The sequence below is a fragment of the Strix aluco genome, chromosome 3 (genome assembly GCF_031877795.1).
Source record: "Strix aluco isolate bStrAlu1 chromosome 3, bStrAlu1.hap1, whole genome shotgun sequence".
Lineage (NCBI taxonomy): Eukaryota > Metazoa > Chordata > Aves > Strigiformes > Strigidae > Strix > Strix aluco.
This window is the reverse complement of record NC_133933.1, coordinates 31150587-31173638: the sequence shown is the minus strand read 5'-3', so window position 1 is coordinate 31173638 and position 23052 is coordinate 31150587. Positions and strand designations below refer to the sequence as shown.

The following is a 23052-nucleotide window of genomic DNA, read 5'->3' as shown; positions in this document are numbered from 1 at the left end:
CCATTCCTTTTGCCCCTGCACCGCTTGGGGTGAGGAGGTAGAGAAATCAGGAGTGAAGTTGAGCCTGGGAAGAAGGGAAGTGTGGGGGGAAGGTGTTTTTAAGATTTGGGTTTATTTCTCATTATCCTACTCTGATTTGATTGGTAATAAATTAATTTTTCCCCAAGTTGAGTCTGTTTTGTCCATGATGGTAACTGCTGAGTAATCTCACTGCCTTTGTCTTGACTCACAAGCCTTTTGTTATATTTTCTCTCCCCTGTCCAGCTGAGGAGGGGAGTGACAGAGCAGCTTTGGTGGGCACTTGGCATCCAGCCAGGGTCAATCCACCACAAATGTTTAAGAAAAAAAAAAAAATTTAAAATATCCATGAATGCAGAAACAGAATTCTATCTGAGAAAAATTAGTTTAGCCTACGCAATACCTGGCTAAATAAGACTGATTTTCTGCTTAAAAGACATCACAAAATAGCTTTTAGTGACATTGCCCATAGGACTACTGTTTGTGCATTGAGTGGCAATGTGTATTTCAATGACAGGGGAGCTTGAAAAGCAATTGAAATGCCCAAACTCATCTTTTTCCAGCCAGAAATTGCCTCTCAGTATACTTGATAGACTTTTGTGTGCAGTATCATTGAAGAAGGGCAAATACTCCAAAATACTATCTGCCAGTAGCTTCTTCAATTCAAAAGCATTTAAATGGCAATTTCAGACACGCTGCAGCTCCTTCTTGTATTTGCTTTCCAAGGACATTTGAATGATTAATTTCCACTTGCACAAATAATTTCAGAAGAAGAATATTTAAAGACTGTGGAGAAGAGATATCTTGCTTTATATGGAGCGGGACAATGTCTGACAGGGCTGGAGGACAGACTTTTACAAACTCCCTGCCAAGCCCTGGCAGAGAGGCAGTTAAATGAGCCTGATAAGGATCTGATTGCAACTTTCCAGCCAGAACAGCATGCACATGAAATAAAATTAAATGTAATCTCTGCCCCCAGTCAAATAAACAATACAGTTAAAGGGGCTGTGTGAAAATGGAGCATTAAAAAATGCTTTGCTGCTACTCCTCTACTGCCTTGTCCTGAGTCATCTGACTTTTCAAACCTCTTTCAGTTCGAAAAAGCTCAGGGAAGATGATAGGGGTCTCCTCTGAGCTGAGGGGACTCGGACAAGGCCCTGCAGAAGCAGCCAGGCTGATGCAGACCTTTTGGGGACCAACCCCAATTCACCAGGAGAGCAGAGAGCCAGACCAGCAAGTGCCATCGCTGGAGGGAGCGGGGTGAGGCTGAACACAAACCGCTGCAAGCAAATTGGAGTATCAAGCACATTCTTACAGCTTGTGACCCTCCCAGACAGAAAAGCAAAGACCAGGCTAAAGTCAGCAAATGCAGGATTTGTTATGAACCGTTCTGCTAGCTCTGACTGTAGCTGTCTACATTTAAAGGAAAAAAGGGTGCCAAAAAATGTAAAAGAAGTAAACAGTTTTTCTTTTTGGTGTAAAAATGGCACTGTATTTCAAAACAGCTGCTTAATCATGGACATTAACCTAAACAACAAAAAAAAAAAGAGCTGGAAGATTTTATTTTAAAACATGCTGAAAAGGTTTTGGAATTGATGCACAACAGAGAATTTGTGATAGATGCCAGTATGAACATTTAAAGTAGGAAAAGGGACCTTTCTCTTTACTGCCACTACCATGACAAAGATTGCAACAGCAATCATTTCTTAATCTAGAGCCATTCAGGCTATACTTGGGTTTGTTCCTTATGGTCTGTGGCACCGTTTTTGTGCAGCTTATTGACAGGAGTTAAGTCTTTGTATGCTGCAAACTATCTTAGAGGATCACATCAGCACAATTCTGTTTAAGCCTTCTGAACTAACAAAAAAATAATTTAAATGAAAAGATTTAATACAATATATATATATTTTCTCGGAGACAAGCTGGATTCTGCAGTTCTTACTAGGTATTTTACATCTCCCTTGTGTGGGGGCAGACTAAGGAGGCAGGATGAAGCTCAGTAGTTTTGAAAACCCCCACTTCTCAGTGTCAAAATCTAACATCTGTTTCTGTATCATCTGCAGAGTTCAGCTCTTCTCTTTAGCACAGTAATACTATCCATTGGGGGAAAAGCCGTAAGGGAAATTAGCAAGCAATCCAGACTGGGAAATAACAGTATCACAGTAACTGTTGGTTCACAGTAACACGGAATACAGAAAAGCTATCAGTCTTCCTTAGACGTTCTCAACGTTTGTGAAAAACATTCCAGGAACAGAAATACAGAAGATGAACAACAATTACACATTCATTTCATTAGAAAAACATAATATATACATATCTGTACATATAAAATACTGAGAAATTAGTCTTATTGTCTATTTATGTGCACATGAACAGAGAAGTAGAAATGAATTATAGTATCTATTTGTGTCTTATTTTTTCTCAATCCATGAATGCCAGTAGTAATAATAATGATTTAGATTTGTTCTCAGCGAGCTGGAACTTTGCTCCTAAGTAATTCTTTCATTTTAGTATCCAATTTGTACCTTGGCAAAAGCCTTCACTGCCCGAGTATCTGAGTATTCGGTGTATATTTTACTATATTAATACCCATTTAATCACTTCAGTCATTGTGGAAGCTTAAATGACCTGATCCAGTTTTGGTTTCATATTAAATTGCTCTTTATTCTCACAAGAAAATTTTCCTGCATGAGTACTGCTGAACTTAATCAATCTCACAAGCTGAAAAACACAGTACTGAGCAAGTTAGTGTAGGTCTAACTCAAAAAATATATAATCTAACCTGAGCTCTTTATTGCTTTTACTTAAGTGAAACCTCTCCAGATGCAGTGTTATTACATAATTATATAGAGTTATAAAAGCACAGAAGTCTGAGATATAAAGGATTTATTGGGCTGCATTTATACTTTTCTAAACGAACTCCTGAAACTAAATGCAAAAATGTACATGTAATTACATGGCCATATTTGTATGTGCAATTACCATGATTACAAACTGGGCAAGTCCCAACAGCCAGTTAAGCATCTAAAATGGTTACATTCATCCCCTCCTGATGAACCCAGCATACAGATGTTACAAAATGCAGAACATATATAGATGCAAAATATTCAAAGACACTAATTTTTAGGCCTTTCGTTTCGGAAGCCAACTTATTAAGACACATGTACAGAGGTATTACCCAAAATACTTTTTTTCCCCTTCCTTTTGTTTTTGTCCAATCCATTTTAAGGTCTGAAATGAGACAAAATGGTTTGTATTCCCAGACAGTGAAGTAAGAAACAGATAGCTGGATGCATACAATAACAAGAAAAATAACCACACGGGGAAACTGAATATAGCTGGAAGCAAAAGATGAGCCAAAATATCTCCTCTATCTGAAATTCTATTAGGTTGGACATCATTCTCAGCTTCACAAAGCTACACTTTAGATATATTCAAGAGTGATGGTTTTCATACGCCTTTTCAGCATGGTTCCAATTAAATGAATGGAAAGAAATACAATCCCACATCTTTTTGGTATCTCGAGTCACTGCATTTAAATGCCACCCCAATATATTTTTGCGTAGAATCTAATAGCAAACAGTCACAACACTGGGATGACTTTCTGTCTGTTTAGAAGAACGTATGCCAGATATGAAATGTTGACTTGTTCTCACATCGTGTGCCGTAATTCATTTCGAGTAGCCCTGTTTACCGAATCCTTCCCTCACTGGATTTTCTCAGTCATAAAGGCTGTGTCCTGCGTTAGTCTTTACGCACCCAAAACTCCCACTGACTTCAATAGTTTCTGGCACGCTGGGCATACAGGGTCAGCCCCTGAAAAAGTTATATTGCTTTGTGGGAGCCCATGTCCCTACAGCCGGTCAGTTCACCTCCCTTTACAACTCCCTTTTACTACAAATTATGGGGACAGAGGTGCCCCTTTCAGAGGAGCTGGGGCAGGGGGAGGGCAAAAGCAGAGGTCAGCCCCTACACAAAAGCCGACAAGCTTACTGAATAAAAACACAAAATAAAGGAGCTTATTAAGCTGTCATCAGCAGGGTAAGTCTGTGCAAACAACAAGCCCTCCTGCATTAGCGTAGGAACCCTAGCTGGACTTTTAGAAAAATAAATGTCAAGCCAGAACCTCTGCCGAAGTGTTACATTTCATTTATAGAGGTTGCTCAGTCAGGATCGGTAGGACTGGCCACCTTCCCCAAGCGGGGCTCCGGCCACTGTTGCCAACCAGGGCTCTGCCAGCTCAGCTCTGCCCCGCTGCCGGGCTGCAGCAGGATTGCTGCCCCGGCTACTGGAGGGCAAAACTCTCTGTACAGAGCATGTGATTTCCCTAAAAATTACAACACGTGGTGAATCTTTTTTCTTTGCCTTGTTAGTTTTTAGCCCTTAATGTTCACAATCTTCAGATTTTCTCTACAACCACAGAAGCTGGAAATTTCCCCCTTTTTTCTTTAATGAACATGAGATTTCCATTACTTCAGGAACAGGAACTTCAAGAACACTATTACCAGCCGTAATACAAGTGACAGGCTCAACTGCATTATACCAGAAGTAATTTCTACAAATCTAATCCTCTTCTCTTTTAATTTGGACTTGCCCAAATTTACTACAATAAGACCTAACTGCTGCCCACAACAGAAAAGAGCAATTAAAAAAAATCATCTCACTTTTATGAAGAGCAACAGTAGTCAGCTCTTGCCACAGACCTTCTTTTCAAAAATACACGGACACAGGGTTACTTAATCAAAACTGGTTGTGTCGAGACTGTATTTGCTAGTGACTTGGTGCCCAGGGGAAGTAAAAAGCTCCCACGGATATTGGTAGCCATTTGATGAGCCATTTGGTTGAGCTGCTACATGTCCCAACCAGAACAGCACATTTTAGAAGCTCTTGCTACTTTATTGCTATCAAAGCGAATGTAGTATTTTTTATGCAACCAATCCTTGGATTCACCTTTCGTTCCTGGAGCACTGGGACAGTCCCTGCAAGAGCAGGAACTCCCAGCACTGCCGGATACATCTATGATTTACCAATACATGATTTGAGACATTTATGTCAGTCTAAGATCTATTCATCCCTCAGGTTTTAAATATTCCCCTTCATTGCTGATTGTAGATACATATATAAATATACACCCATATACATACAAGCACATATATATGTATATATTTGTATATGTCTGTTTCTATATATAATATATACACATGATATTTGCATCTATATTTTAATATGTTGTTTAATATATTTTAAAATATATTAAAATATCTTTTATATATTGCCACACCTACTCGGTCTAAAAACATCTGCAAACCTGCAACACGTATCTCCCTGGAAAAAGGATGAGTTCCCTGAAAGGCCTAAACTTAGTAAATATTGATCCAATGTCAGTCTTCCTGCTACAGGATATATAGAGACAGTGCATGAGAAGTGAATTGATTTTCCTCATTGAAATCTAACAATCAAGCTCTGCCAAGTGCCCAGCCTCATAGGAAAAAGACTTTCACACAGGGCATCCCCAGCACCACACAGAACCTCTTAAGAACGGGACCAAAACTGTGTGCTGACAGCAGTGGGGCAGGATTTCCTCTGCTGCTGGATACTGGAATCAAGAGCAAGCAGTGAGTAATTCAAATGTTAAACTCTAAATTCACACTCTGCCTAGGCTTTTATTTATAAATGCATTATTATGATTAGCACTAAACTCCAGAAGAGCTAGAAGGTACAAAAATCTCATACCCGGCAGCATGTTACTAAACATGGAAGTTCATTAATAAAAAAATTGGAATGTATTATTTAGAAACACACATATCTATATCTAACCATGTCTGTAGGTATATCCACAGAGGTCCACAGAAATCTCCATATATTTTATATGTATGTGTATACACATCCATACATACCTGCCATTATGACATATTGGCTATAATCTTATGATTTAGTAACATTATCTCCCTTTTACTCTCCCTGCTTTCTTTACACTTTGAAGTGGAAAATTCTTCTACTAAAAACATTTACAGCACTTTGAATTTGCATTGCGCTGCACAAGCTCAAGGCCCAACCCTGCAAATATTTAGTCACACAAGTAGCCTACTCTTACAAAGCCTTCCAGTGAAGACAAATAGATCACTCATAACCATGATTTCAAGGGAAATGGGCTGGTATCACTGGAGGCTCAGTTCATTATCTTGTAAATAGCCAGACCAGAAGCTCCCCTGACCTCCATCCACAGCCACTGCATTCAGTTCCACTGCACCACAAGTTTAACCCTTCGTTATGATGTGATTTTGCATTACAAAACTATCAAATAACCTCTGTGCATCACGTTTGAGAAAGCTTGACTTGGATTCATTACACCCATCTGTATAACTCTTCTTTCTTAGGTATGAGTCATATCACTTTGCACTTTATCACGGTGAGCTTTAAAATAAGCTTGGAATCTACCTGCAGCTACATAGTCCAAGAACAAAGCAACTCTTTCCAAACTATGTTGTTCCAAATTTGGCCTAAACCGATACAAAACACCCATGTTTGATGTCTACTACCTAAACTGAGTGGCTCAGCCAAGTGTGACGAAAAATAACAACTCCTTTAAAATTAGTCTAGTGTCAATATTAGTATTAGCATAGTGTCTGTGAGAACTAGTTCTTGTCAAGTTTTTCATGGCCATCATAGAAATGAAAAATTGCAAAGGCATCTATCTGAACCATCAGATGACTGTGTTGGCACAAAAATCCATGAAAAAGACCATTAAAAAACCCAGCTTGCATATCTGGCACAGACCTCTGACTTCATAAACCAGGGCTGCAATACTTCCAAGCAGGGTTCCAGCTCACACCTGAATCCACCAATGCTCTCTGTGTCCATGCAGTGAGCAGAGGGCTGGAGGAGCAGAACTCTGCCAGCCCTGGTGTGCCCTTCCAGGGGTCACCTCCTGCATCCTTGGCCAACCACCACAGCCCTACCTGCCCTTCCCAAAATACAGCTGCAACCAGAAGAGAGCAGATGTGCAAAAGGGCCACAAGGATCTGTTGCAAGAATAGAATAGCATAGCATAGGAATAGCACAGCATAGGAATAGCAGAGCATAGAATATTTCAATTGGAAGGGACCTACAGCAATCACCTAGTCTAACTTCCTGACCACTTCAGGGCTGACCAAAAGTTAAAGCACGTTATTAAGGGCATTGTCCAAATGCCTCTTAAACACTGACGGGCTTGGGGCATTGACCACCTCCCTAGGAAGTCTGTTCCAGTGTTTGAGCACCTTCTCGGTAAAAAAATGCTTCCTAATGTCAAGTTTGAACTTCCCCTGGTGCAGCACTGAACCATTCCCGCAGATCCTGTCACTGGATACCATGAAGAGGTTTACCTAGATACCCCACATTTGGGGGGGGGGGGGGGAGTGAAAAGAGAAGCTCTAAAAACCACATGCTTTCCCTTGCAATTCTGAATTGCAGAATTTATTTCCAGGCCAGGATATTCACAGGGTGGATTGGCCTTGTCCACTCATTGTCGCCCCTCTGAAAAAGGCAAGCTGCAAGGGAGAACTTGATCAGTGGTGTGGTGACCACTGATCTCCCTGAGCCACTGCGCAGAAGGAGCAGCGCTGGGCTCCCCTGAAGGAAACTGGATGAGGTTGCAAGTCATCAGCTCCCATAAAGGAGGCAGAAATTCAAACCAGAGTCTTCTGGAATGATTTACATGGCACATAAAACTGAGAAGCAATCATAGAAATCATTCAACAAATGATTGGGATTAGTTTTATGAATGCTGCTTTCAAAAGGATGGACGATGTAGCCCTTTTAACTTACGTGATGGCACATGCCTTAACGGGAAGCTGTTCCTGCCAACAGCTTTGCAAGTTGAACACCCTCTGCCATCCCATGAAATTCAATGGGAAAAACTGTTATTTGGTGACTTCAGCATCAAGACGTACAGCTTGCCTTCCAGTGACATGAACAGTTAAGAGTTGGTTTGCAATTGTATCAGCTCTGTGCTTCCAGCAGCTCCGGAGCTCTTGTTAACAGATCCTTTCTTCACTCTTAAAAGTGCAGTATAACATCTGGGCCTTTTGGGAAGCAGTCTCGCAATAAAGAAGCACTTTGTGTAATTCTTCTTTCCTCGCCAAACCGCATCTGTCTGCTCTCTCTGCCCTTCTCCACTCCACCCGGAGCTCCTTGGGGCTGTGGGGACATCTGTTAGCAGCAGTGAGCTGTCTCCACCGAGCCATCAGTAGGTGGCACTGCCTGCTTTTTTCTCTCCACCCACATAAGTGTCCAGTGCTGACACCCTATATCGACCAACAACAATTTTGAAAGATGCTCAATTGACTTAGACACCTCATCTCCTGCAAGGTGTGTCTATGGGAACGTCAAGCACTGGAGTGACCTGGACAAATATGCAGCTCCATCTCTGCTTGCCGGGCAGCGGCGGTGGCAGCTTTTCCAGAGAAAGGAGGTGGCGAGCAAGGAGTGCAAACCTCTCCTGCTGCCCCAACAGGATTTGGCAGGCTCACCTGCCCAGGACATGAAGCTTCTAATGCCAGTTAAACAGATGGTGTCAAGCTTGGTCTTGTACTGTGTGTGGTGGCCTCATTCATCTTTAGCCAGCCTGTCCCAAGAGCAGCTCAAATGAGCTATGTCAGAGAAGTATTAGAAAAAAATCCCAGTCTAAAATGACCGTCCTATTTGCAGCAACCCCCTAGAGATGACTGCATGTGGAGCGCATGGTCAGACCCCAGGCAGCCCCAGCCTAGAAGGTTAATTCTCATTAGACACTTGGTTTTGGAAGGTTTGCTCCCAAGAGCTGTGAACCTCTGCTGTCCCATCCAAAATTCAGAACAACAAATTCTCCCTGTAGTCACCCACCAGCTGGTATCAGCAATCACAGTGGTCTTCTCAGGCCAGCAGTTCTCAAAGTTGTCACGGTCAAACTCCAGCCAACTGCAGATCAAGGCTTGCTGCTGGGAATCCTGCACCATCGCCACCACAAAGGGGATTTAATGCCCACCCGCTGGCAACAGGGAAGAGGTCCCTGAGTAGCTGTTTCCACCATGGCTTGATCTCCCCTTCCCCCCTCCTTTCTGTGAAAACAACAGTGGATTCACACAAGAAGGATGGGGAAGGACCAGACCTTCAAGAGTCCATCCGCTCCCTACGCAAATGTATTTGCATTGGAAATTAATTGTATATTGACTTTCTTCAGACTTGGAAAGACTGTCTACTTCCACTTGGAATAAGCAAACTGTATACAAAGCTTCACTATTTTAATTATCACATTAAAATTAAAACTGCCCTATCTTGCTGGCTGTGCATATGTATAGGGAAACCATCGGGGTAAAGCGTCTGTTAATTATCACATGTAAAGAAAAGAAAATCGTATTTAAAAATAGGTATTTAAAAATATCATGACCTGCTACACATCTTAAGTCTCTTGAACTTGTCAACAGCAAGTGATGTATTATTTTCAGTACTATTTTATTCAATTAATTTGCTAAGTGATAAATATTTTCACTGTAATCATGACCATTTAAAACAAATCAATAAAACAAAAAAGCTAGTGCCAACTGAATCAATTAATGTAGAAACTGCTTTGCCAGCACAACTTGGATGGTGACTTTTTCAGTGCTGATGCCATCCCAGTATTTCATCTGCGTTATTTCATCTGCATGTTTTAACTTTACACTAAAGCTAAATAAGCCAAATGAAACGGCCTTGTCTGGGCAGTCAGCAAACCGCTGGTTCTGTTAGCAGCTGGTGTCTTCCACTGGCTTCAGACAAAGCCAACCCTCTTCCTTCAGCTTTTGTGGTTGTTTTTAAGAAAGCAGTAGCTCCTTCTTAAATGAATCACTGTGAACTCGCACTAGCAGTGCTGGTAAATAGCTGTCACAGAAATAAGCTTGCACTTTTCCAAACGTCTGCAGTTTCAAAGCTTCCCTCCCTCCTCTTCAGCTTCAGCAATGCAAAAGGAAGAAAGAATGCCTCCAAAGAACCGCTTATGCCCATGAATGGCAACACCCTTCATTCTGATACTCCAGGGCTATAATTACAGTATTACAGTAAATCAAACATTGCCTTTGTGTCTTTACAATCGCGCTCATTGTTTGAAATTAACTGCAAATGGTTTGATTTTCTTTTCTTCCTCAAATACGGGCAGGGAGGAATTAAAGCACACTAAATCATCTTCCCCGCTAAAATGCACGGAAAGCCAGGATTCAGACAGCAGCATTTGAACTTTGTGAGAAAAGAAACCACAGCACGGAGGGAAAGGAAGAGATCAGGCACCGCATTTGACACAGAGCGACTGCAGAGCAATTAGCGGGCCGCTAAATCCTCTGTTACAATAAATCAGTGACCCAGTTCCCCCTCTTCCCCGGTGCCCTTCATTATAAAATCAGCTTTAATGAACTAGCCCACTCTTCCCCGCTCCAAAGCAGAGATTTCCACCGCAGCCTGCACCTGCCCTGCCCAGCGGCTGCCGCGCCAGGGAGCCCGGGGCAGGCCCGGCGAGCTGCGGCGGCCACTGCGGGGTCACGGGGGGCCACGGCCCAGCGCTGGCACTCCGGCGGGCGTGCGAGTGATGGGCAGAGCACGGGAATAAAAAGTAGGAAGGCAAGTTGCCTTCTCCTCTGCGCTGGCTAACGCGAAAGCACTCTCCCTCTTGCCGGTTTTCCACGTTTCTTTCGACAGACTTGATTCGCCACATCTGCCGGAGCTGACACATCTGGCGCTCTCCCCAGGCGGAGGGCACAGTGGATATGTCAACATGTTGTCTGAAAGCAGTGGTACTTTCTGGAAAGAGCTCTTTTCCCCTCTATCAAATATTGTACAATAATCAAGTCTTTTAAAAGGATGGCTTAAAAAAAAAAAAAAAAAAAAAAAAAAGCTGATTTTGACAAGAGACAGGCCAGAATGGGAACTGCTGAGACAGTAAAGAACAAGCCTGTTATCTTACAAGCTACACTTCAGGCTGTCAGCTGCCAGAGATTTACAGGAAAACCCCCTTTCCTAGGACTGAACCCACACGAAACTTTATTTCCAGCAAAAGAAACTCATGAACGCGCTCACCCCGAACAGCCCCTGCCCGCGATGCCCGGGAAGGGGGGGCCGGGCGCGGAGGAGGGCGAGGCAGCCGTCGGGAGGAGGGCGGCCACCGCGCCCCGGCCCACGGCGCCCTGTGTGGACGCGGCCGCGGGCCCCGCGGCGTGGGGAGGCGGAGGAAGACCTCCCGCCTGACTCGGGCAGTCCCGGTCCCCCTCCGTCGCCGGGAGGGGAGCTGAGGGGACGCCGCCGGCCCCAGCCGGGGGGGTGCCGGGTCCCGCCGCGGCGCGGAGGGAAAAGCATCGCCCGTCTCCGTACCCCAAACCCTCCCGGCTCCCCAGTTCCCGCCCCGGGCCAGGGCTGCTGCAGGCTGCCCGCCAGCCCTGCCCTCCCCCAGCACCCTGCAGGGTGGCAGGGGGGTGCCAGGTCCTTCGGGCTATTTATAGCAGCCGGCTCGTATTTGGGTATGCCTGGAGCCGCTGGGGAGGCGGGGGTGTGTGAAGGAGCGAAAAAAGAGGTAAGGAGCAAAGGCAGAAAAGCTCCCGGCCTTTGCTGGCCCAGCAGATGTTGTGTCGTGCCTTTGGCATCTGTTGGCAGTACACTGGTCCGAGTGCTCCAGTGAAAGCTGAAGCGCCTGTCAAAGGCCAGAGGAGGGGGAGATGTTGGCTTCTGAACCGATCTCCTCTCCCACGGCAGCAAACCCTGGACAGTGATTTCTAAGCCCTGGTCTGGCTTCCGCTGAAAACAAGCTAAAAATCAGTCTTGAGGTCGGTAGATCCCATTCCCTTTAAGATTTTAATAGAGGCATAATCAATAAATTTCACACTGCCCGCTGGTGCCCATTTTCTGCACCGGTTTCACCACTCCAGCATGACACCAGAGACCTATTCCTGGCCCATGCAGCAGCCCCGACTGTGCCTAGATAAAGCCTGTCAGGTCGATTTGTACAGTCTCCTCTCAAGGTAATGTCTTACCAAAAGTTTAGCCCTCACTCACGCCGTAGTAACCTCGCCTCGTGCCTCTCTAGAATGAAACACCTTAAACAAAAAAGGTGGGTGATGTGCAGGGGCTCAGGGCTCTTCTGGTCCTGGCCAGGCAGCTCTGCCAGAGGCTGATGGAGCCAGAGGGCAGACAAAAGAAAACTCGATGACAAAATCGGAACGAAACGGGAAACGTGTTTCTGATTTAAGTGTAATCTATTTTTAAATTGGGTGGCATGTAAATATGAAGCCCTAATTAACACCCGGGATTTTTGCCCATGAGAGTATTCTCTGGGCGTGTTTCCTCTCCTCCCGATGCTTGTGGAAGCGCCTGGTCCAGCCCCGGCCCTCCTCGCGGAGGGACACCCCACGTCTCGCCTTCACTTCCCCCTCCGGAGCCCACCCGACATCACAAAACGGGAGGGGGGGGGGGGAATCGCTGCGGCTCCCCCAAGCTTTGCTGCAGAGGGAGCGGTGCTGCAGGCAGCTGCCGCAGCGCTGCCCGCCCGCGGCCAGCGTTCCCCCTGCCCGCACACGCGGAAACACCGCGGCGGCCGCTCGGGACCCCTCACAGGCAACGCGGCCCCCTTCCATTTTGTGAGGAGGGTTAATCCGAATGAATGCCAGATTAATCTCTCCAGAGCGGAAAACCACACGCGAGTAACACAGGAAAGAAACACTAGTGTCTACCAGAATGACCCGCAACTTGAAAAACACACGCTTCGAGCTCAACCTGGCCAACTCGCTTCCACTGAGCAAGAAAAACAATCTTGGTAGAAAAAAAAAAAATCCCCTCTGCGTTTCCAACTGTAGGGTGTATTTCCTGCTGTCAACTCAATCAGTAACGATGGCTGCACCCGAGCACGGGTTTCCCAAAGAGAATTCATCACAGCAACAGAGGCGCAATCAACATCCTTACTAGGAGCCCAGCTTTTTGCAGTCTCCTAGGTGGTGTTCTCCTCGCGTATTATAGACCGGGCACCTCACAGGAAAGAATATGGAAAGGGAAAAGAAGGAAGGAAGCAAGCAAGCAAGCAAGCTTGGGTAATATCTATTTTCTTGTCGTGGATAAATCATGACTACCCTTTCTTTGAACAGTATATGAAACTCGAGAGCTTTGATCGTTGGGATCTGAAGTTCTCGTGGGGGAGCTGGTACTCCTGTTGCTGCCGCTGCTGAAGAAACACAAACCTCCTTTACTCGACTCAGTTCAAAAAGCACCTACTGTGAGACCGTCTGGTCCAACGTTCATTTTTTATTCTACTGCAACGCTCACGCTATGCGAAACGCAATAGGAATTTCCATACCCGCATTTACATCCAAATGGACCCGTTGAGATTCATGCTGATGCGTAACAGTCCGACTATGCAGCCCTGCTGGCAAGTGCCGCGCTGCCGGCGCGCTGACTAACGAGCCCAACACCCAGTCTGTCCCAGCTGGTCGCCCCGTGGGCCGATCCGTGGGCCAGAGCTGCGTGGATCCAGCAGGGCGCCGGCCAAGAGGCTGCGCCCGCCGGGAGCCCCGCAGAGGCTGCCAGGGGTGCCCCCTCCGCCTCCTCCTCGCCAGGGGTGCGCGGGGCGACCGGCCCTTGCGTTCAGGACGGCCTTTACCTCCCCCACTCGGGGAGTGCTCTCGAATCTCCGAGTCCTTCCTCTGCCCCCTCCCCACCTCGGTATTCATTTTCTTGAGGAGGAGGAGCAGCCGGAACGCCAGCCGCACGGCCGGCCGCGGCGGGAGGATGCCGGGGAGGCGGCGGGGGGACGCGCCGCACCCCGCGCCCTTCCCCGGGCCGGCGCGCCCCGCCGGGGCGAAACACTTGCCGGCGGGGGACCGGCGCCCACCGACGCGCCTCCAGCCTTCCCCGCGGACCCGCCGCGGGGCGGGGAGGCGAGGAGCCGCCGCACCCGCAGGGGCGTCGGTCCCAGCAACCGCCTGCCCCCTGCCGCGGCTCCCCATGGGCCGTGGGGGGACGGTAGACCCCCGGGGGCTCCGCGGCCCGTCCCCGTCCCGCCGGGGAGCGCCTACCACCCCCCCCCCCAGTCCCTCGTCCCGCTCCCCGCGGCCGCTGGGGCCGGCGGGCGGTAGCACCGACAGGTTGCGGGCAGCGGGGCCGAGTAGGCGGCGGGGGAGCAGCGCGTCGCGTCCGGCCGCGCAGGAGCCGCGTACCTGCAGGACGTTGGCGTGGCGCAGCCGCTGCAGCAGGATCATCTCCTTGACGATCTTGTAGGCGGCCAGGCGGTAGCAGTCCCCCAGGGCGGAGAACTGCCGCACGCAGCGGGCGATGTCGTGCCCGCCGAAATCCACCGCCTTCAGCGCCACGGCCAGCGTGCGGTTAAGGACCGCCTTGTAGACAGCCTTGGTGTACCCCGAGCCCAAGTACTGCACGCCGCTGACATTGCGGATGTCGCGACAGCCCAGCAGCGGCGGCTCCAGCGAGAGCTCGGCCGAGGCGCCGGCCCGCGGCCCCGCCGCCGCCGCTCGGCCCCGCGGCCCCGGCGGCCGCGGCTGCTCCGCCGAGGTGCGCGGCGGCGCCAGGTCCATCAGGCGCCGCTCCCGCGGCCGCAGCGCCCGCCGCCCCGCCGCCGCCGCCCGGTGCTGCCGGTAGCGCAGCACCTCCTCGTAGCGCTCCCGGATCTGCCGCGCCAGCGCGGCCCGGCCGCCGCCGCCCTCCTCCGCCGGCGGGTAGAGGGGGGCGCCGGGCGGGGAGGGGGGCGGCGGGCGCTCGGAGCCGGGGATGAAGAGGACGTTGAGCAGGGTGCCCAGGAGGAAGGCGAGGCAGCAGCCAGCCGCCACCGCCGTCTTCCTGCGCCTCATCTCCACTTCGCTGCCGGCTTGTCCAGCCTTTCGGGCTTCGCTCCTCTCGCCCCTTCCCCGGGATCCAGCTCCGAGGCTGCTTTTTTTTTTTTTTTCCTTTCCCCCCCACCCCCTTCTTTTTTTTTTTTTTTCCCCCCCTCCGGGTTGTGCCGCCGGCAGAGCGGCCCCGGGCGCTCAGCCGGAGCTCAGCCCCTCACGGCGCGCCCGCATGACACTTGCCTCCCTGCTTTTAAGCCTCTGAAGCACTTATTATTAGCGGGACGCGGAGGAGGGCGGGGGGGCGGGGGGGATCCCCGGCTCGCTACCCCCGCCGACGCGCACTGATTGACAGCCCGGCCCTTCCCGCGGCCCGGCCGAGCAGCAGGGGGGCCTGGGAAACGTAGTCCCCCGCGGAAGCCCCGGCGGCCGCCGGCGAGCCCGGCAGCCGGGACTACATCTCCCAGGCTCGGCCGAGGCCCCGCGGGGAAGGCGCGGCGGGGGGGCGGGACGGGGCGGAGCGGGCGGGCCGACCCCCCCCTCCCCGGACACCCCCACACCCCCCTCCCCGACGGACGCCGCGGCCCCGTCGCCGCCGGGAGCTGCTGGGCAGGGCGGGCCCCGGGCGCTGCCGCCGGGCGAGGCGGGAGCTGCGCGGCCGCGGCCCTTCCCACGCGTGTCCGCGCGGCGCGGTGGCAGCGGTTTGTGCGGGATGCTCGTGTCACCGACCCTGTCAGCCGCGGAGGGCGGGGGGCACAAGCACCCCCCTACCCACAGAGCCACACAAAGGAGGGGGGTTCGATGCCTTTTCCCCACCTCCTTCCTCTCCTCCAAAATAAAGCGAAACGAGGCGGCTGCAGCCAAGAGCTGCGGGTTCATGATTTGGGGTGAAAACTGCATCGTTGGGGTCTGGGTCGCGCCCTCCCCCCCCCCCCCCCCCCCCGCCGCGGCACAATGCGGGCGCGGAGGAGGGCTGGGGTGCGTGTCACCCACACGAGACTACAGCCACAAATCACGGTCTCGGCATGGGGTAGCCCCTGCCCTGTTGGAAACGTGAATTGCAGGGGTGAGTGCTAATGACATGGTTATCCATCAAGCCCACATTACGATGCTGTTAGCAACTAATTAACAAATACAATCAGCCCGCGAAACTTCCACAAAGGAAAGACCATCAACAAGAGAAAAGCCGTAAAGAGCCAGGCGAGGCAAAGTTCACCACAATGGAAGCGGGAAATCATTTCCAATAAGGGAAAGGGACGAGCCATTTAGGTAATACACATCGGACATACTGGGGGGGGAAGAGGAAAAAAAAGGGAGGGGGTGAAAGAAAAAAGAAATCGGCGACTGCTGCCGGCAGCCAGCCTGCTGGGATCGCCGGCGTTTCCTCCAGCACCGACAGAAAGCAGAGCTCGGGGCAGCTCAGTCCCCGGCCGGCCCCGGGGCAGCGCTGGGGGACCGGCGGCAGCCCGGGAAGAGGCGGGGGCCGCCTCCGGCGGGATCGTGAGAGCCCGACCGTCCCTCCCTCCCTCCCTCCCTCCCTCCCAGCAGCCTGGCCTTTCTGCCCCTGCCTCCCGAGAGGCCTCCGCAGGCACCGGCGGCACGGCACGGCGCGGCCGCGGCCCCGCACACCGGGCGGGCGGAGCCGGACCGGCCGGCCCTTCCCAGCGGGGCTCCCGCAGCCCGGCACTAACCGCCACATAAAAATAACGGGGAGGCGCGTAATCACCAATTAAAATAAAAATAATACGGGGGGGAGGGGGCTGTGCCCGGTGGGGCAGCAGGTCCCGGTCCCGTCGTGTCGCCCAGCCCCCGCACCCCGCTGTGCGCACTTCCGCGGCCGCTGCGCGCCGCCCCGCGGTACTCGCTCCGCCCGCCGGGGAGGTGCTACCTGCCCCCCGCCCTGCGGCTGCGGGGGACCACGAGGTGGGGGGGAAGCACGCCACGGGTGTTGAGGAGCCGGGCTTTTATGTTTGGTGTATCCCAGAGGAGTTCTTCTTGTGGGTTTTTTTCCGCCCCTAATCGTTTCTGTTCTTACCTAGCGGGAGCAGCGGGTTCTTTACCCTTCAGCCATGCCAGGGCAGCTGCGTGACAGACTTCCCGAGCCAGCCCCTGTTCCTGCTGCGGCCAGTGGGATTTCACGGGTGTAGAGGAGGACGAGTTGCGGGCCGGGATAATTTTTTTTGCAAAGTAAGCGGGTTCATATGCAGTGCATTTCCAAAGCTGTTGGGGACACCTGCAGCCCTCCCTGTTTTGAGTGGGACCCACCCAGCCCCGCAGGCGGCGGGAGATCGGGTTCCCTTCCCGCCGTAGGTTTGGGAGATCTCAATGTACCGGACCTCCCCCGGTGTGGAGCCCTTCCCCCCCAACCACCCCTCCCCGGCAGGGCGAGGGCTCCCGAGGAGACACAGTGCAATATTATCCAGCCCTTCATCTTCAATCGCACGTTGCAGGTCAAGTCACCGCGGAGGGGGTCCTGCGCGTCCTCCGGGGAAATCCCGGCGGTTTGCCCGCGGGCACTGGAAATGTGCGGGCTCGGCGGGATTTACGGTTTAGCCGATGCCGGCCGACGCGCTCTGTGACTGCGCGGAGAGAGTCGGAATAAAGCGGGAGCGGTCGTGCGAGCCCAGGGAGGGGGCGGCGCTGGAAGCGTTCACCGCAAGCCGTGTGAGCTCAGCGGAGTGTTTCTTACAGGCCAAACCGGGGGCGACCCGAGGCCAGCAACCTCCTGGCGAAAGGGCGGGGAGCCGGCTCCTGCGAGGGGTTGTGCCCGCCACGGAAGCGGAGTGTGCCCCGGTGGGTGCGGGCAGCCCCGGGGGGGCGGCGCCGAGAGAGGGGGAAGCTTGCTTTGCCAGGTACCTCGCACGGCACCTGCACCCCCGGGTGCTTTGGGCAGCGGGTGCGTTTGGGGGGGGGGGGGTGCACATCTCCCCCAGGTGGAGGCAGCGCTCGCTCTTCTCGCAGGACGGGAAGGGGAGAGTCTGCAGCGAAATGGGGGGGTCGGGCGTTGCTGGTCACCGAGAGGAGGCAGCGATTGAAGGAGAGCAGCCCCAGGGGCCGGGGGGCAAAGCTGCCCGTCTTCTGCCTTCCCCCCAGAAGGGCGCCGGGCAGCCGCGGAGGTTGCGCGTCGTCGCTGGCGCGCCGTGTTTGCGCCGTTTACGGGAACACAACCGGGCTGCAAAACAGATGCTCCGCGACCCATTAAAGCGGGCCACCTGTTTTTCCCATCACACCCCATCTCAAAGCCGGTTTTCTTCATTATATCCCTCCCGACAGATACCATGAAATACATCACTCCTTTAGATATGGGAGCCGACCTCTGGAGGACGACTTGCGCGGAGCACTTTGATGTCGAGAGCCAGATTTCAAAAGACACAAAGCCCCTTCCATGTTTCTCATTACCCCGCGCCCGGGGTCCGCCGCTGATGAGGGCGGCGATGCCGGGGCGAGACGGGCGGCTGGTCAGGGAGGGGCTGCCGCCCTCCTCAAACCGCGCTGCCAGGAGCGCCGACGCGGGGGCATAAACTGCGCTACTGACTCAAGCCAACGGCGAGCTGCGGCGAGCAGCCCGTGGCGGCGCGGAAAGGGGGCTGGGGCCTTTTCTGCGCCCGTAGGCGCGGCCCCGCCGCAGGCCGGTGCGCTGGGGGCCCTACAGACCTCGGCAACACTTCTGCTCGCATGCGAGGCTTTTATCTCGGCAGCGCAGTCGGAAAAGCTGAATCACCGCGGAGAGAGTGAGGACTGAAGGGTATTTTTTTCATAGGCAACAGGCTGCTCTTGATTTGATCTTCACAGTCCCTATTTCTATCAGTATTCCTCAAGCTGAGGGATCAAACACGGAAAAATTAAAACCATGCCACCACGCTAAATAAGATTAAGATCGTGGCAATGTATTGACTGCTCCTTGGGGAAATCATTTTGTTGCTGCAGGAGCCATGGCCGGTCTGGAGGCAAAGCTTGTGTTTCAGGAATGGGCGACGGGAAAGAGAGGTTTGGGAGTCTGCATCCAAACCCAGCCAGTCTGCATCCAGTCGCCAGGCGGCCATCCTCCCGTCTCCCTCCATGCTCCCAGTCCAGCTGCATCGGCATCGCTCACCGATGGAGTCAATGAAATTTGCCAAGCTAAGCTCAACTATCCCTGTTTTTATACCCACAAGCAAGCACCCTTAAGTGAGTTCCACTGTTGGTCTCAGGGGATTTTGACTCCAGGCCTCAAAAAGGAAGTCCCGCATTTTCAAGCATGGGTAGCTTCAAGATCTCGCTTAAAAACCACAACTGGAAACATGTTTGTGGGAGCTGGAATTCTTCAGAGCTTCTGCTGGGGAAGTTTGTTCTTCCAGAAGTGTTCTGTGCTCACATCACTGCCCTTTGACACTCAGGAGTTAATTTTTTTTGAAAGGACTTCATAACCTTTTGAATTCCTGGCCACCTGTTCTGGCTGCTTATGTGGAAGGAGAGCTTTTTTTGGAAAGCCCAGTCTTAGCCGTGAGGCCAGAAGTCCCTTGAAAACACGAGTCCACGTCCTGCATGCCTTTCTGCTGAGGGCTCCTCCATGTCCAACCTCTCCGTCATTCCCAGCTTTGCCAAGGTCTTGTCAGCTTTCAGGGCAGGGTGGAAAGCCTCTCTTTCCTCAGGGATGTGGGGCCAGTGGTGGGCCCTCGGATGTGTATATTTTGTAGCCTTTTGTAAGTTTTCTTACCTGGCAAAATCTTTGTAGTGCTTTTTACTTTAAACGAGATCTCTTTTTTTTGATGTTGTTTCTTCCTTTTCTCTTCAGGAAACCCACTCCCTTGTATATTTGAAGCAAACTGAGATGCAGCCAATTGTATTAGTTCTGGCTGGAGCAAAAATGCATAATGAAACACTGGATGTGTGGTGTGAGTCCAAAATAAATGGTCACTAGCAGAGCCAGCAAAAACCTGCAAGCACAGACAGTCTGCAAAAAAATGGAAAAGCTTGGACTCTACCTGCGGTGCTCTGCATTTTTCCAAAGGGAAAAATGAACTTTGGGGTTTAGAGAGCTTAGGAAGAAATGCTGGGGCACTGTGCCTTTTTGATTACATTTGTGAATTGTGATGATTCTTGCATTTTTTGTGAATACAGCATCTGTAAGTGAGAGAAGGTGTTTTATCTCCTAACCTGTATTCTCAAAGCAGAGCAGTTTGGTTTTTATGTGCCAGATGTCAGTGTGCCCTGATTCTTCAGGCAGTTGGGATTAAAGCTTCGCTGTATCAGAGAGGTGTTACAAGGGTAACTCCATTAATGCATGTGGAAATCTGGTACCACAGTGATAAAGACCCTGTAAATATTTACACAGACAGGCAAGCTCATGGAAATTTTACATTAGCTTAACTTCATTACAAGGGAGTAGTTGAGAAAGTCAGCAGTACATTACATTTGCTTTTATTTTTAATTAAACATTGACAACATAGCTGGTGCTGCTTCAAGCCACAAGATTCAGAGGGTCACTGCTCTAAATATTTTACAATCTGCAGGGAAATATCAGGTCTCAAGCAAAGGAAAAAAGTAACATAGCCGCTATAAAAATAAATCTTGCCAGTCAGACCTTTTACACTTTTAAGAGTTAATAAAATAGTGGGTAAAGAACAACCAGAGGATATAATTTATTTGGACATTCAAAAGCCTTTTGATAAACACCCATACAAGCAACTGTTAAGGAAACTTGGTAACCACAGAGTGAGAGGTAAAAGTCCTGTCATGGATTAAAATCTGGTTATAAATGGGTATGGAATAAATGGCCAATTCTAGTAAGGAAAGAGATTAATAATGAGGTGCCCTAGAGAGCAGGACTCAGACCAATATTGTTTAATGCTTTATTAATAACCTGGGGGTGAATAGTGAAGTGGCAAAAGTTGATGTCAATAGAAAAGTACTTAGCTTAGGTCAGGAACAACTTCAGAAGAATTTAATAAAATGGCAGGACCATGTGCAGAAGTATGAGGGCAGCTTGGAAAGTGCCTTCAAAACCTACAACAGCACTCCTGCTCCTCCTGGCATGTGGGGCTGTCGCACGTCTCTACAAAGGTGAGGGGATGTAAACTGAGGACAGGCAGATGTTTCCAAACATCCCAGGTTTTTCACTCCTCCCAAGCATTTCACTCCTCCCAGTTGCTGCCCAGATCCCCTAGTTCATTATGCCAGGAGGAAAGACTGAGCTCCCGCATGGCAGACCCCTCTACCAGTCTGTGAACAATATCCCCGTGAGCTCCTCCAGTAACTGTTAAGAGTTCTCACGGCTGATCCTTCCCTAAGGATGTACCAGAAGCTCTAGGTCACCTCTCACAGGCATTTCAAAAATTACATGTTTGGTCTGATGAGCATGACATGGCAGCAAGCCTCAAGTCTGCTTAGTCTAAGAACGTAAGCTCCTGGGTGCCGCCTGGCACCTGGAAAAACAAAACCTGCCAGCACAACTGCGGTGCAAACACCTATATGAAAATAGTAGTCACACCATCTAATGTGTAACGTGGTAGAGGCACAGGCAGTTGCCAGAATTTACAGCCATTGAGCTTCTGGGTGAGTTGTTTAGGTGAGTTGCTTACTCTGTGGCTTTTTGCTCCCACTGATTTCACTCTTGCGTTGTGGCTGTGTCTTGCTGGACCATGTTGATGTGAACTGTAACATCATGACCTGGCACAGGCCTGCAACCTCCTTATTTGAGTGCAAGCTCTTTATTTGAGCCTGGTACATGGTCAAATGTACTTACCAGCAGTCTGGATGACGTTCGATGGTATCTTTATGTTAATCTCGTTGCTGCCAGTCCTCTGTTGCAACTGTTCTGTCTTCTCCATGATGCCACCCAAACACAGTGCAGGCTGTGATGGCTTTTGAAGGTAATGACATTCATGGAAACGAAGAAATAGCATTCATGGCTGTTTTCCACAGGGATTTATTATTGTTTTGTTTTTAACCAGTGGGTCATTTCCAAGGATACTATTCTGGAAAAGAAAGTAACTCATAAAGAAAGATTTTTAAAAATCCTCTTGATATGACTTGGAAAGTATTTTGAAGTAGCAGCCACAAAAGAAATTGTTTTTAAATCCCTTCTTTCATCTCATGATTTATATTACATTACAAATGCCCCATGTCCCCAGTGTTGGTACCCCAGAGTAGTAGGTGGGGCAGCAGTGCTGCTCACAGAGGGCTCTGTTCCCAAAGGGAACTAGGAGTCGTCACACCCTGGGTGGCAAGTGGGAAGTCCACATGCACGTGGGAAGTGACTTATCTCTGATCCTGCAGCACCCAAGAGACAACGCAGGGCTCCCCCCGCTCAGTGAATCACACCACCTAGCCTTGTCCCCACATTTGTAGTTCACTCCAAGCTCTTCATGGCTTGTGGGCACTCTTGGGATTCTTAATTTTTCTTTTTGTAATTTGAAATGAAAAACCATACACACATGCACATAATGTCCATTCAGCCTAATAAACAATAACCTAATACTTTAACACAGGGGGGTGGGCTCCAAGTGTGAGTAGGCTTCATTTGTGGAGCTTTATGAATTGACATCAAATGAGGACCTTCTCAGAACTGAAGGAACAGCTTCAGCAGCACTGGTCTAACCACCCAGCATGTGTAACCAGGGCTTCTGCCAAGGATCAGGTCAGAAAAGAGTGATTTTGCAGGCCAGGAGTGCATGCTGTATTTGCTGCTCAGCCTGAGGTGTGATTCTCTCTGGCCTTGGTTCACAGAGTTATTATGGGAAGCAAAATCACGGTAACATCTGCAATAAGTATGATACTACATGAGCATAGTGCACGGTCATGCAAACGTGAAGGTCAGTCACTGCATGGATTGGGATTGATGGTTTAAAATCAGTACATTTTGCCATTAGCACTATCACTTTTCTCCATAAGTACCATCCAAAGAAGAGCTTTGGGAGCTTGTTCTGGAGAATCGGGGTAGGCCGGAGTCTGGGGCAACCCATGGCTGTGGGCAGCTGCAGCATTAAAGCAAGAAAGACTAAATCTCAAGTATTTGACTTCAGTGCGTGGAGGCATTGCCCCGGCGTTTCCCTGGAAGTGGCTGCCCTCTGCCTGCCTCACTGCCCCGGTGCTGGGGGAGGTACAGCTGCCTCCGCTGTGTCTTTAGTGCTCACCTCTCCAGGCTCTCCTTCGGGTCTCTTGTCTTTCCCATCTTCACCACTGAGTCTGCTTCTCCCAGCACACCCCCTTTTCCTTCCAAGCAGCAAACCCCTCCAGTCATCCCTTCTGC

At 50.4% G+C, this 23052-nt stretch overlaps 1 protein-coding gene across 1 annotated transcript in view; it reads right to left on the bottom strand.

Annotated features, from left to right (window-relative positions):
* The window catches only part of PKDCC (protein kinase domain containing, cytoplasmic), a 37823-nt gene extending 22880 nt beyond the window's left edge, over positions 1-14943 (bottom strand). Inside the window, exon 1 of the mRNA XM_074820642.1 lies at positions 14199-14943. Coding sequence (XP_074676743.1) covers positions 14199-14846 — 648 coding nt within the window. The 5' untranslated portion in view covers positions 14847-14943. The remainder of the gene's footprint in view (positions 1-14198) is intronic.
* Between the last annotated feature and the right edge of the window lie 8109 nt (positions 14944-23052).